The 12,227-nt window shown below is 39.4% G+C and overlaps 1 protein-coding gene across 1 annotated transcript in view; it reads left to right on the forward strand.

Moving 5' to 3' along the window:
• FKBP5 (FK506 binding protein 5) overlaps window positions 1-12,227 on the forward strand; it is a 59,298-nt gene that overhangs the window by 21,581 nt on the left and 25,490 nt on the right. Inside the window, exons 4-5 of the mRNA XM_008073551.2 lie at window positions 7,477-7,619; window positions 9,126-9,240. Of these exons, the coding sequence (XP_008071742.2) occupies window positions 7,477-7,619; window positions 9,126-9,240 (258 nt within the window). The remainder of the gene's footprint in view (window positions 1-7,476; window positions 7,620-9,125; window positions 9,241-12,227) is intronic.

The raw sequence follows: 12,227 nt of genomic DNA on the forward strand, positions 1-12,227 counted from the left end.
AGCAGGAATGAATCACATGTATGTTAAATTATCCAGAATTTATTAGTGATTAACCTTAAGTGTTTATTAACTTTTATATTTTGAAAGGAAATATTTTGCAATTAAAATTTTTATCTTTCCTGTCCTTTTCTACTTCCATATTAAAAAGTAATTTTTATCTGTTTGATAATATATAGTTTTCATCCTCTTGTATATTAAATATGTTCATATTTCAAATGCAAGTGATTTAAATGTTACTTAGTCAGTGATTGTTCACAATGGCACCAAGCCCATTCATTGAGGAAAAGACAGTCTTTTCAAACAATGGTGTTGGGAAAACTGGATATCCACATGTAAAAGAATCAAGTTAGAGCCTTATCTTAAACCATATGCAAAGATTAACTAAAAGTGGATCAAAGACCTAAAACTATACAAATCCTAGAAGAAAAGCTTCATAACGTCAGATTTGGCTGTGATTTCTTGAGTATGACATCAAAAGCACAGGCAACAAAAGTAAAAATAGATAAATTAGACTGGTACTGGCTGATTCCACTATTATTTGAGATATCTATCTAAAGTAGTCAAATTCATAAAAACAGAAAGTGGAATAGTAGTTGCCAGGAGCTGCGGGGGAGGAATGGGAATTGTTTAATTAATACAAAGTTTTAGTTTTGCAAGATGAAAAAGTTCTGGAGATTGGTTGCACAACTGTGTGACTATACTTAACAATACAGAATCATACATTTAAAAATAGTTAAGATGGTAAATGTATATGTACTTTACCACAATTAAGCATTTTATTTGATCAAGAAAAAAGTTATGTAGTCAGAATGTTCTGAAGTGGTTGCTATAGTCTTTAGTATAAATTATTAAAGTGTTGTATGATTAAATTAATACAGCATATCTTTTTTTTTTTTTTGAGTTGGAGTCTCACTCTGTCACCCAGACTGGAGTGCAGTGGCCGCTCCCGACCACTGCAGCCTCGACCTACTGGGCTGTGGCGATTCTTCCGCCTCAGCCTTCTGAGTAGCCGAAATTACAGGCACGCGCTACCATGCCCGGCTGATTTTTTTATTTATTGTAGAGATGAGGTCTTGCCAAGTTGCCCAGGCGGGTCTCAAACCCGCAGGCTCAGGCAATCCACTCACCTCAGCCTCCCAAAGCGCAGGATTACAGGCTGAGCCACCAAGCCCAGCTATTATATCATATCTTAAAATGTGTTATGTAAATTTTTTAATCAAGAAAAATGTAACCCTACAGAAGGAAGAAAAAGTATAATTTATTGCTTTTATGCTGGGATTTATAGTCTTTTAAACTTTTTCAGTGGTCTACAGTTACATGGATGTAAAAAGCATTTGGCCTAGTATGATGGCTCATACCTGTAATCCCAGCACTTTGGGAGGCTAAGGTGGAAGGATGGCTTGAAGCCAGTAGTTTGAGCCCAGCCTGGGTAACATAGCAAAACCCTGTCTCAAAATTTTAAAAATAAATAAAAGTTAAAAAGATATAAAAAGCATTTACATGTAGGGATAGCTACATTACACATTTCTATAAATGTGTTTTCTTATTTCACATTTTATTACAAATGAATTAGACTAATGTAATTGATAAAGTAAAATGTGTTTTGAGCTAGTAAAATTAAAGTCCAGATCAAGTGTAAGAATAAATTGCCTTTATATATTCTTGTTGTATTTTACCTACAGCTAAGATCCTAAAGGTGAAGAATCTCTAAAATGTTTGTGTTTAGTCCAGTAATTCTAATTCTAGGAATTTAACATAAGGATATGTGGTAAAAGCTTGCTTGACCTACTCCAGACTAACTGATGCTCTCCATTCTGTTTGCAGATATACTGAGTGATATGACTAGTTTCCTGTTCTGTGGTGTGGTCCCACACGCTTCTCCCACCAGTTGAGTGGGATATGTCAATGTCCTCTAGCCACAGACCACTGCAAACACACCTGTAGTTGAACAAGTTGGTTCATTACCTGTGAGGAAGAATGCGCAGCATGGGAAATTGCAGTGTCTCAGCAAGAGTGTTAGAAAAGGACTGTTGATAGGAATTGGGCTTGTGTTAGGTGATTTTGAGGACACTGAAGAAAGCAAGCCTTTCTGGATTGGATGCTGTTAGGTTCCGGGTAATTCTATGTTTGGGTATCTTAGTAAATCTTATCAGGAGGAGGACCAACCAGAGTTGAGTGAGACAGATGCTCTAACTGCTGGAGAAGCTTATGTCACCAGTATTAGCCAGGAGAGGGGGATGTTTGGTATTTTGTAGGATACACAAGTGGCCTTGTTTTTTGTCTGGGCTTAAACAAAATTTTGAAGTGTTCTTGTTTTGTCTCTCTTGACCATATCTCAGAGTGACCTTGTCTTATGTTGATATTTTGTGAGATTGTTTATGTCCAACAGGATAATAACATGGCCTCCCTGTGAGCCCTAGTCCAGCTTCAAGCAGTGCTGAGGCCTAGCTGCAAGTGTTCAGGCAGCTTCCAGATGTTGAGAGCTACATTTTTCTTCCTCAGACCCTTACTAAGAGTCAGTTGAAACCAGGCATTGTGGTAGATACCTGTAGTCATAGTTACGCAGGAGACAGAGACAGGAAAATCACTTGAGCCCAGGAGTTCCAGACTGCTGTGTACTATGGTCACACCAATGAGTAGCCACTGCATTCCAGCCTGGGTACCATAGTGAAACTCCATCTTGTACCTTAAAAAAATACACACACAAGCCAGGTACGGGGGGTTCTTGCCTGTAATCCCAGCACCAGCACTCTGGGAGGTGGAGGTGAGAGAATTGCCTGAGCTCAGGGGTTTAAGACCAGCCTGGGCAATATGATGAGACCTTGTCTCTACAATAAATAAATTTTAAAAAATTAGCCGGACGTGGTGGCACGTGCTTGTGGTTCCAAGCTACTTGGAAGACAGAGGCAGAAGGATCACCTGAGCCAGGCAGGTCAACGCTCCGGTGGCCCTGAGTGTGCCACTGCACTCCAGCATGGGCAACAGAGTGAGACTTATACCCCCCAAAATACAGACACAAACACACACACTCACACATGAATGTTTATTAAAGCCTGTGGACAGTGCTGACTAAAAAAAAGAATCAGTTGAAGCCTGTTTATATCCATTGTACTTTTCATAATTATGTAATTTAATAAGATATTATACAAAGCACTGAAATTAGTGTAAAAAGAAGAGGAATTATTTATGTGAAAACCACATAGAATGTTTTGGAATGACTTACTAAGGTGAAATGCTAAAAGCATTTTTAAATGGCTGTTGAATTATGGGTGAGTAAAACCTAGGCAAAATAAGTAGGCCATTCAGAACACATTTTTACCCAAAGGATCTGCATACTGATTGCTTTACAAGTGTATTCCAGTTCTTGCTTCGCTGTAAAGAGAACCACATTAAATTGCAAATATCTCATGAATGTAATTTGATAGTGAAGACAATGTGGAACTCCTATCATTAGAGCCACATTTAATGACAAGGCCTTGGCTTTCTAACACACAATAGTTAACATACTTTATATGTTTTAAATTTTTTAAATGTTGGAGATATATGTATGTTCTTTTTGTGATTCCTCACTTAAAGCAACATTTTAAATTAGCCTACCAACCAGTTCTAATTCTGTCATTTTTGAGGCTTTTACTATACAGTGAAATTCACGTAGAGATTTAGATGTAGTTGTTCACTGAAACTTGATTATAGTAAAAAACACATAAATAACCCAAGGGTTTATTAATGGAAACAGTGAGATTATAATATATTCAAAAGATGGAATAATATATAGCTATTGAAAGTCATGTTTTCAGATGTTATCTGTTAACAAAAATGCTCATAAAATGTGAAATACAAAGAGCAGGGTACAAACCAAAATAAAGTATAATCCCAATCTTTTAAGAATTTATATGTAAAAATGTAACATGTAAATTGTGTGCATACTTAATTGGAAGGAAATGAAATGAACCAAGAAATTGATAGTAGTTTCTCCAGATACTGGAATTGGAGGTGTTTTGTTTTGTTTTTTGTCTTTTTCTGAGTCAGAGTCTCACTCTTTTGCCCAGCCTGCACTCCAGTGGCATGAAGTGGCACGATCACGGCTCACTGCAGCCTTGAGCTCCTGGGCTTAGGCAGTCCTTCCACCTCAGCCTCCTGAATATCTGAGACTACAGGCACGTGCCACCATGCCTGGCTTTATTTTATTTTTTCATTTTTTGTGGAGTCTCACTATGTTGCCTAGGCTGATCTCTAACTCCTGGCCTTAAGCAATCCTCCTGCCTCAGCTTCCCAAAGTGCTGGAATTACAGACTGAGCCATCATGGCCTTCTTTAGAGGTTTTTTATAATTGTGCTCTCCCTACTTTCTTCTGCTTTCCAGATGTTCTTTGAGTATGTGTTATTTGTTAAAAGTTGGGGGAAATTTTTGTAAGAAAGAATTCCGTGATTGGCAATTTTAGAAAAGTACTTGTATTCCTATCAGTCTGGCTGTTTGCTCAGTGTGTTTCATTCTGTATCTCTGTAAAAGAACCTTTAAAGTTCCCAAAGGAGAAGACGGGCACAGGCATGACTTATTTGCCCTGGGGCTGCTTTGGAGTTTATTGACAGACTGATATTTTTAATTTCTGAGACCCAGCAGAGATATCACCTATGAATTAAGCATTTATGACTGCCCCCACCCTAAACCCAAGACTGAATTACATAATTTAATCAGTATTACATAATCTTTGAGGCCCTTATTTGTACTCTGTTGTATTTTATTTTATTTTATTTTTTATAAACAGTGCAAGTATCTTTCTCTTCCACCAGCCATACACTACATGCACCTTAGAAGGAAGATAGGATGGCCTACCTTTGTATTCTTAGTACCTGGCACAGACTTTGCTCCTCGTAATTCACTAAAAGACTTGAACAAGTTTACAATACTTGTTCCCACAATATACAGATTTCCTGAAGGAGCATGTAAGGTTGTTTGAAGATTATCAGAGTTGACAGTTAAAAAAAAGAGTTCTCAAGGCCTACACTGAAACACAGCACAGTCATTGAAGAACATCAGTGGCAGGAAGGCAGCCTATCAACAGCGAACTTTGAATTTCGACTCATGATTCTGAACTGTTTTCACAGTAGAATCATGTGTGATGGGCATATAAATAGTTGTAGCTAGGCATAGTGGCACATGCCTGTAGTCCCAGCTACTCAGAAGTCTTAGGTGGAAGGCTCACTTAAGCACAAGAGTTTGAATCCAGCCTGGGCAACAGAGCAAGAACCTGTCTCTTCTATTTTTTTCAGAGACAGTGTCTCACTCTGTCACTCAGGCTGTATAAGACCCTGACTCTTAAAAAAAAAAGAAAAGAAAAAAGATGTAGCCATTTAGGAAAAACAATAACTATCAAATTTAAAATAATGTTTCTCAATAGGAGATTGTAATATTATACAGCCATTATTTATTTATTTATTTATTTTTTGAGTTGGAGTCTCACACTGTCACCCAGATTGGAGTGCAGTGGCCGCTTCTGGCCACTGCAGCCTCGACCTGCTGGGCTCCGGCGATCCTTCTGCCTCAGCCTTCCTAGTAACTGGAATTACAGGCACACGCTACCACGCCCGGCTAATTTTTTGAATTATTGTAGAGATGAGGTCTCGCCTGCCCAGGCGGGTCTCGAACCCGTGGGGTCAGGCAATCCACTCACCTCAGCCTCCCAAAGGCACAGAATTACAGACTGAGCCACCGAGCCTGGCTTGTACAGCCATTATGAAGGAAGTGGATCTATTTGTATTTATGATACTGATGGCTTTTATTTGTTAAATTTATAGGCCAGGCACTGGCCATACATTTGAATGTTTTATCTAATAACTCTCATGGCCACTATATGGCAGGTATTCTTGTTATCTACATTTTGCACATGAAGAAATTGAGGCACAGAGGCTAAATAACTTGCACACGTTCACACAGTTAGTGAAGGGCAGCCCTAGTATTCAGATCCAGGTAGTCTGAGGTCAAAGAGTATGCTGCACTTTTAGCTTTTAAAATGCACATCCTCTTTTCTACTAATGGAGGAAGAAAATTAAGATACGTTTGTGTATTAAATGAAAAAGCAGTTCAGAACTGAATGTATAGTACACTGTCATTTATGTTTTAAATTTTTTTTAAAATGACAGCATACACTTGGAGGATACCTGAGAAACTTACCAGTGATTCCTTATCGGAGGGGATGGGTGGCCTGTTACCTTTCACTTTATAACTTTCTGTCTTGTGGATGGTTTAATAATAGGTATCTATTACTTGTATAAAACAGAAAAAAATTGTTTTGAGTCAATCTTACTCTGTCGCCCAGGATAGAGTGCAGTGGCACAATCATGGCTACCACAGCCTACACCTGCTGGGCTCAGGCATCCTTCCACCTCAGCCTTCCAAGTAACTGGAACCACAGGTGTATGCCACCACACCCGGCTAATTTTTTTATTTATTGTAGAGACGAGGTTTCGCCACGTTGCTCAGGCTGATCTCGAACCCCTGGGCTCACACAATCCTCTCGCCTCTGTCTCCTCAAGTGCTGAGATTACAGGTGTGAGCCACTGTACCTGGCTTACTTGTATAAAATTTTACAAAGATATGTAACTGAAATGCTGAAAAGTTGTAATATTTAATGAAGTTGAGATCATGAGTAACAAATGTTTTCCCTGTCCACCCGGGCTTCCCCTTGTCCTGATGTCCTACCACCAGCTCACTTCAAAATGGATTGCCTCTGGGGTTCATTGCTTATCTGATCCCACTTTAAATACTTTTTGATTGACAGAGCACCTCATGTATATTTTATCCTTTTAAATTCTGTAAATTTTTATTGTTTCCCAAAGGATTTGAAACCGCTTACAGTAAGATAAAGCTAATGATGCCTATTATAGGTACCCTGGAAGTGGACAGAAATTAAAATATTCTGAATTCTGTTGTTCTTGTGAATTTTTGTTTAAAGAAACCTTTTCTGATTCTACATTTTGAGAAGAAATTTATTTCATGGACTCTTTTATGCAATTTATACTTTTCTGGTTTTCTTGTTTTGCTGTTTTTGTCTACTCAACTAAATTATAAGCTTCCTCAGGACAAACTCCATTTTTCAATACTATTTTTGTTCTGTCTCTGCTTAGAAAACATGCACTTATTATTGTGGTTGAAATGATACATTAAGCAGCAATTGCAACACAGCCACATTTTGCAGATATTGTCACCACCTCTTTTCAAAGAGGTAATCTTTGAGCAGTTTAAGAGTTGATACTACTTTCATCCCCCTCAGCAGGGAATCCTTCTATGATAGCCTTCAAAAAATTCAGTTTATTTCTTTGTGTGTAGCTTTTACTGAGTTCTGTCATCTTGTAGCCCAAACTTTATAGCTGAGCACCTGGTGTGAAGAACTGGAAATGTGTCTGAACTTTTGTTCTGTGAAAGTAAAATCCTTTAAATATGACATGTAGCTTTCAACTACCTTTTTCTTTCTCTTAGGCCAAGTCATCAAGGCATGGGACATTGGAGTGGCCACCATGAAGAAAGGAGAGGTCTGCCATTTGCTGTGTAGACCGGAATATGCATATGGCTCAGCTGGCAGTCTCCCTAAGATTCCCTCGAATGCAACTCTCTTTTTTGAGGCAAGTATGTGTGTGATGTTGCCTTGTCAGCATCTGCTCTACAATAGGAATGGCTTTGAAGCAACAGGCAATGGAAAAAGAGCTAAGCTTGCTATTGAGAATCAAATCCAACTTATTTATTTTGGAGCTTGGCTTCTTGAATTGTTTCCCACAAACCCAAGGGGTGTGTGCCAACGCTTTCTTAGAAACGTATTTCTGGCGTGAAAAGGTCATATCCAAATAAACAAAAGACACTACACTTAGAAATAAAGGTTCTGGTTAGTGGTGTGAAAGTGACATACTCAAAATTGACCAGAATACAGTTCAGGAATGTTGGAGATAATGTTGAAATATTCTTGTACCAAGTTGCAAGGTATTTTCATATTATAAATATCACAGATCTCACATCTTCATTAGAAACAGTTGGTGATGATAGTATTTATTCATTCTGTGTTGAATTACACATATTTGGCAAAACCTGGTTTTTAAGAACTATCCTAACTGTTAAAATACACCTGTAGTCAGTTGCAGGCTAGATTCATAGGATTTATTTATTTATTTGAATGAGAGTCCCACTGTCACCCAGATTGGAGTGCAGCTGCACACTCACAGCCACCACAGCCTCGACCTGCTGTGTCAGGCAATACTTCTGCCTTCCAAGTAGTTGGAACCACAGGTGTGCACCACCACGCCTGGCTAATTTTTTGATTTAATGTAGAGATGAGGTCTCACCAAGTTGCCCAAGCTGGTCTTGAACCCCTGGTCTCAGGCACTCCTCTTGCCTCTTCTTCCCAAAGTGCTAGGATTACAGGCGTAAGCCACAGTGCCTGGCTTGTAGAATTTATTCTTACGTGTTAAGATGAGAATTCCGACCGGGCGTGGTGGCTCAGCCTGTAATCCCAGCACTTTGGGAGGCTAAGGTGAAAGGATTGCTGGAGTCCAAGGGTTCGAGACCAGCCTGGGCAACCTGGTGAGACCTAGTCTCTACAATAAAGTACAAAAACTAGCTGGGCATGGTGGCATGTGTCTGTAGTTCCAGCTACTTGAAAGGCTGAAGTGGAAAAATCACCTAAGCCCAGCAGATCCAGCCTGCAGTAGCCATGAGCGTGCCGCTGCACTCCAGCCTGGGAGACATGGGTGAGACTCCAACTCAAAAAAAAAAGAAGGGAATTTGATAAATCCAGGATGGAAAAGTGGTGATCTTGGAGTCTGACAAAACAGTTCTGCACCAGCACCTTTTTACTCTGGCTTTTTGCCCACGGGCAGTTTCCTAGTGTTTCCTGTCTTTGCACTGCAGCTCTCAGGATGTGGTCCTAGACGTTATCATTACAGGAAATTCTTTCCAAGTATAGAAAAGTGGTGTATTCTTTTTTCCTACTTTTTCAATAACTAAGATGCACAGATAAATATATATTTTAAAAAAGTTATATTTTGGTAAAATGAAAGGAGAATTGGTTGCTCTTGCAACCATATGTTAAATTGGCTTTACTTGGTCTTTTCTCAGCCAAATTCCTTTTTCCTTTCTAGATTGAGCTCCTTGATTTCAAAGGAGAGGATTTATTTGAAGATGGAGGCATTATCCGGAGAATCAGACGTAAAGGAGAGGGATACTCAAACCCAAATGAAGGAGCAACAGTAGAAAGTAAGGTTTGCTGTGAGAGGGAGCGTGTCCTTAAAGGTGGCTTTCATTTATGTGGAGTAAATAGAGATTTTAAAAAATCTGCTCATAGAAATAAATATATTGAATGTATCTCAAGAATAGTTTTGAATTTAACACTTAACAATGGCTTCATTTAGTAAATGTTAATTCAAAAATGAATAAAATGTAATCCGTTCCATCAAATAATTCTCAGTCGAGGGACTCCTGAGTGGCCCAATAACTATACTGGTTGCCTTGCATATTTACTCATTATTTCTCACAATAACCTTAAGAGATAAGTTTTATTATCCTCAGATGAGAAAATGAGTTCAGAGATGTTATGTACAAAGTTACTAAACAGAGCAGTAAGTTATAATTCCCTTTAAGACTCTCAAAGCCATCTCACTGACTGTTATCAAGATTATAAAACAGGCCGGGCTCAGTGGCTCAGCCTGTAATCCCGCGCCTTGGGAGGCTGAGGTGAGTGAATTGCCTGAGCCTGCGGGTTCGAGACCCGCCTGGGCAACTTGGCGAGACCTCATCTCTACAATAAAAATCAAAAAAATTAGCCAGGCGTGGTAGCGCGCGCCTATAGTTCCAACTACTTAGAAGGCTGAGGCAGAAGGATCGCGGAGCCCAGCAGGTCGAGGCTGCGGTGGCTGGGAGTGTGCCACTGCACTCCAGTCTGGGTGACAGAGTGAGACTCCAGCTCAAAAAAAAAAAAAAAAAAAAAGATGATAAAACAGGTTGATGCAGTGGCTCATGCCTATAATCCCAGCACTCTGGGAGACCAAGGCAGACCAAAGTTCAAGACCAGACCAGCCTAAACAACATAGTAAGACCCCTTCTCTACAAAAAAAGTTAAAAATTAACTGTGCACGTTGGTGCATGCTTATAGTCCCAGCTACTCAAGATACTGAGGTGGGAGGATCACTTGAGCCCAGGAGTTCAAGGCTTCAGTGAGCTATGATTGTGGATGGGTGAGAGTGAGACCCTGTCTTTGGGGAAAAAAAAAAAAAAAAAAAAGGCCAGGCATATGGCTGTAATCAGAGCACTTTAGGCAGGAATGTGAGACCAGCATAGGCAACATAGCAAGACTCTATCTCTATAAAAAATTAAAAAGTCAACCAGGTATGTGGTATATACCTGTAGTCCTAGGACCTTAGGAGGACGAGACGGGAGGATTACCTGAGCCCAGAAATCCAAGGCTACAGTGAGCTACTACTACACTCCAGCCTGGGTAACAGAGTGAGAGAGACCCTGTCTCTGTGGAAAAAAAAAAGTTCATTTAAAACAGTAAAATAGAATAGTTTAATTATACTATTTTAGTCTCTCATATTATTTCCATAAGTATGGCAATTTAGTTCAAATTTTGTTATTTTTGGAAGTAGTTATAAATAGTACTACTATGCTGTTGCAGTTGAAGTGTTTAGATCATTGTCATCCAGGACAAGTTTTTGAATAAATGAAGAGCTTAGGTATGTTTTTGTTTTTGTTTTGTTTTTGAGTTGGAGTCTCACTCTGTCGCCCAGACTGGAGTGCAGTGGCCGCTCCCAGCCACCGCAGCCTCGCCTGCTGGGCTCCGGTGATCCTTCCGCCTCAGCCTTAGGAGAAGCCAGAATTACAGGCATGCGCTACCACGCCCGGCTGATTTTTTTGATTTATTGTAGAGATGAGGTCTCGCTGCCCAGGCGGGTCGAGCTTAGGTATGTAATATCGAAAAATAGCTCCAGACCAGGATCAGGGGTTCTAACTAGACCTTACCTCTGGACTTTAGCTTCTTTCCTATGCTGTAAGGCAGGGTTGGGCGCCTTGATTTCTAAGGTCCTGCTAACCCAAAAGATGCATGATAGAATTCTAGATGTTTATGAAAGTTATAGGAATGATAAGAAATTATCTTCACTGTACTGACAAGCATTTAGAAAGATTGATAATATATATTTAAATTTTTATTATGAAAAGATGGAATCCAAGGCTACAGTGAGCTACTACACTCCAGCCTGGGTAACAGAGTGAGAGAGACCCTGTTTCAAATGCATGTACAAGAGTAGAGGTTTATTCCTATGGATACAGGAACTCCCTGGATTCAACAATTTATATTATATATATTTAAACTGGAGACTTTTTGTCGACTAAATTAAGAGGAAGAACTTTTCCCAATTAGAGACAATACCATAAAACTACCACCGTAGAGATGACTGTGCAGCAGGCTAAATTAAATCTGATCTTTTAGTAATATTTTTGATGGAAGTCATTTTTCTAACTTTTTGTTTTGAAATAATTTGAGAATTACAGAAAAGCTGCAAAACTAGCATAGAGGGTTCCTTATATGCTTCCCTCAGCTTTCCCCTAATGTTAACATCTTACCTAACCACAGTACATTTATCAAAATCCGGAAATTAATATTAATGCAATACTGTTAACTATTCTACAGACCTTATTTGAATTTCACCAATTACCACACTACTGTCCTTTTCTGGTCCAGGATCAAACTCAGGTTCAGCATTGTATCTAGTTGTCATGTCTCTTTATTCTCCTCCAATTTTTGACAATTTTTCAGTGTTTCTTTGTTTTTCATTACTGATGCTTTTGAAGACAACTGGCCATTTTGTAGACTATTTCTCAATTTGGGTTTCTCTGATGTTTTGTGATTATCAGATTGAGGTTGTAAATTTTGGGGAAAATACTACTGTATGTCATGCCCTTCTCAGTTCACGACCAAGAGGTATGTGATATTGATGTCTCATTATTGGTGATGTTAGCTTAGATCACTGGGTTAGGATAGGATCTGCCATGTTTCTCTACTGCAAAGTTACTGTTTTTCCCTTGCAATGACAAGGTGTCTCATTAGAAAGGAGATATCAGCCGGGCTCGGTGGCTCAGCCTGTAATCCCGTGCCTTTGGGAGGCTGAGGTGAGTGGATTGCCTGAGCCCGCGGGTTCGAGACCCGCCTGGGCAGCGAGACCTCATCACTACAATAAATCAAAAAA

This window comes from Carlito syrichta, unplaced genomic scaffold (assembly GCF_000164805.1).
Source record: "Carlito syrichta isolate Samal-C Ts95f unplaced genomic scaffold, Tarsius_syrichta-2.0.1 Scaffold315942, whole genome shotgun sequence".
Lineage (NCBI taxonomy): Eukaryota > Metazoa > Chordata > Mammalia > Primates > Tarsiidae > Carlito > Carlito syrichta.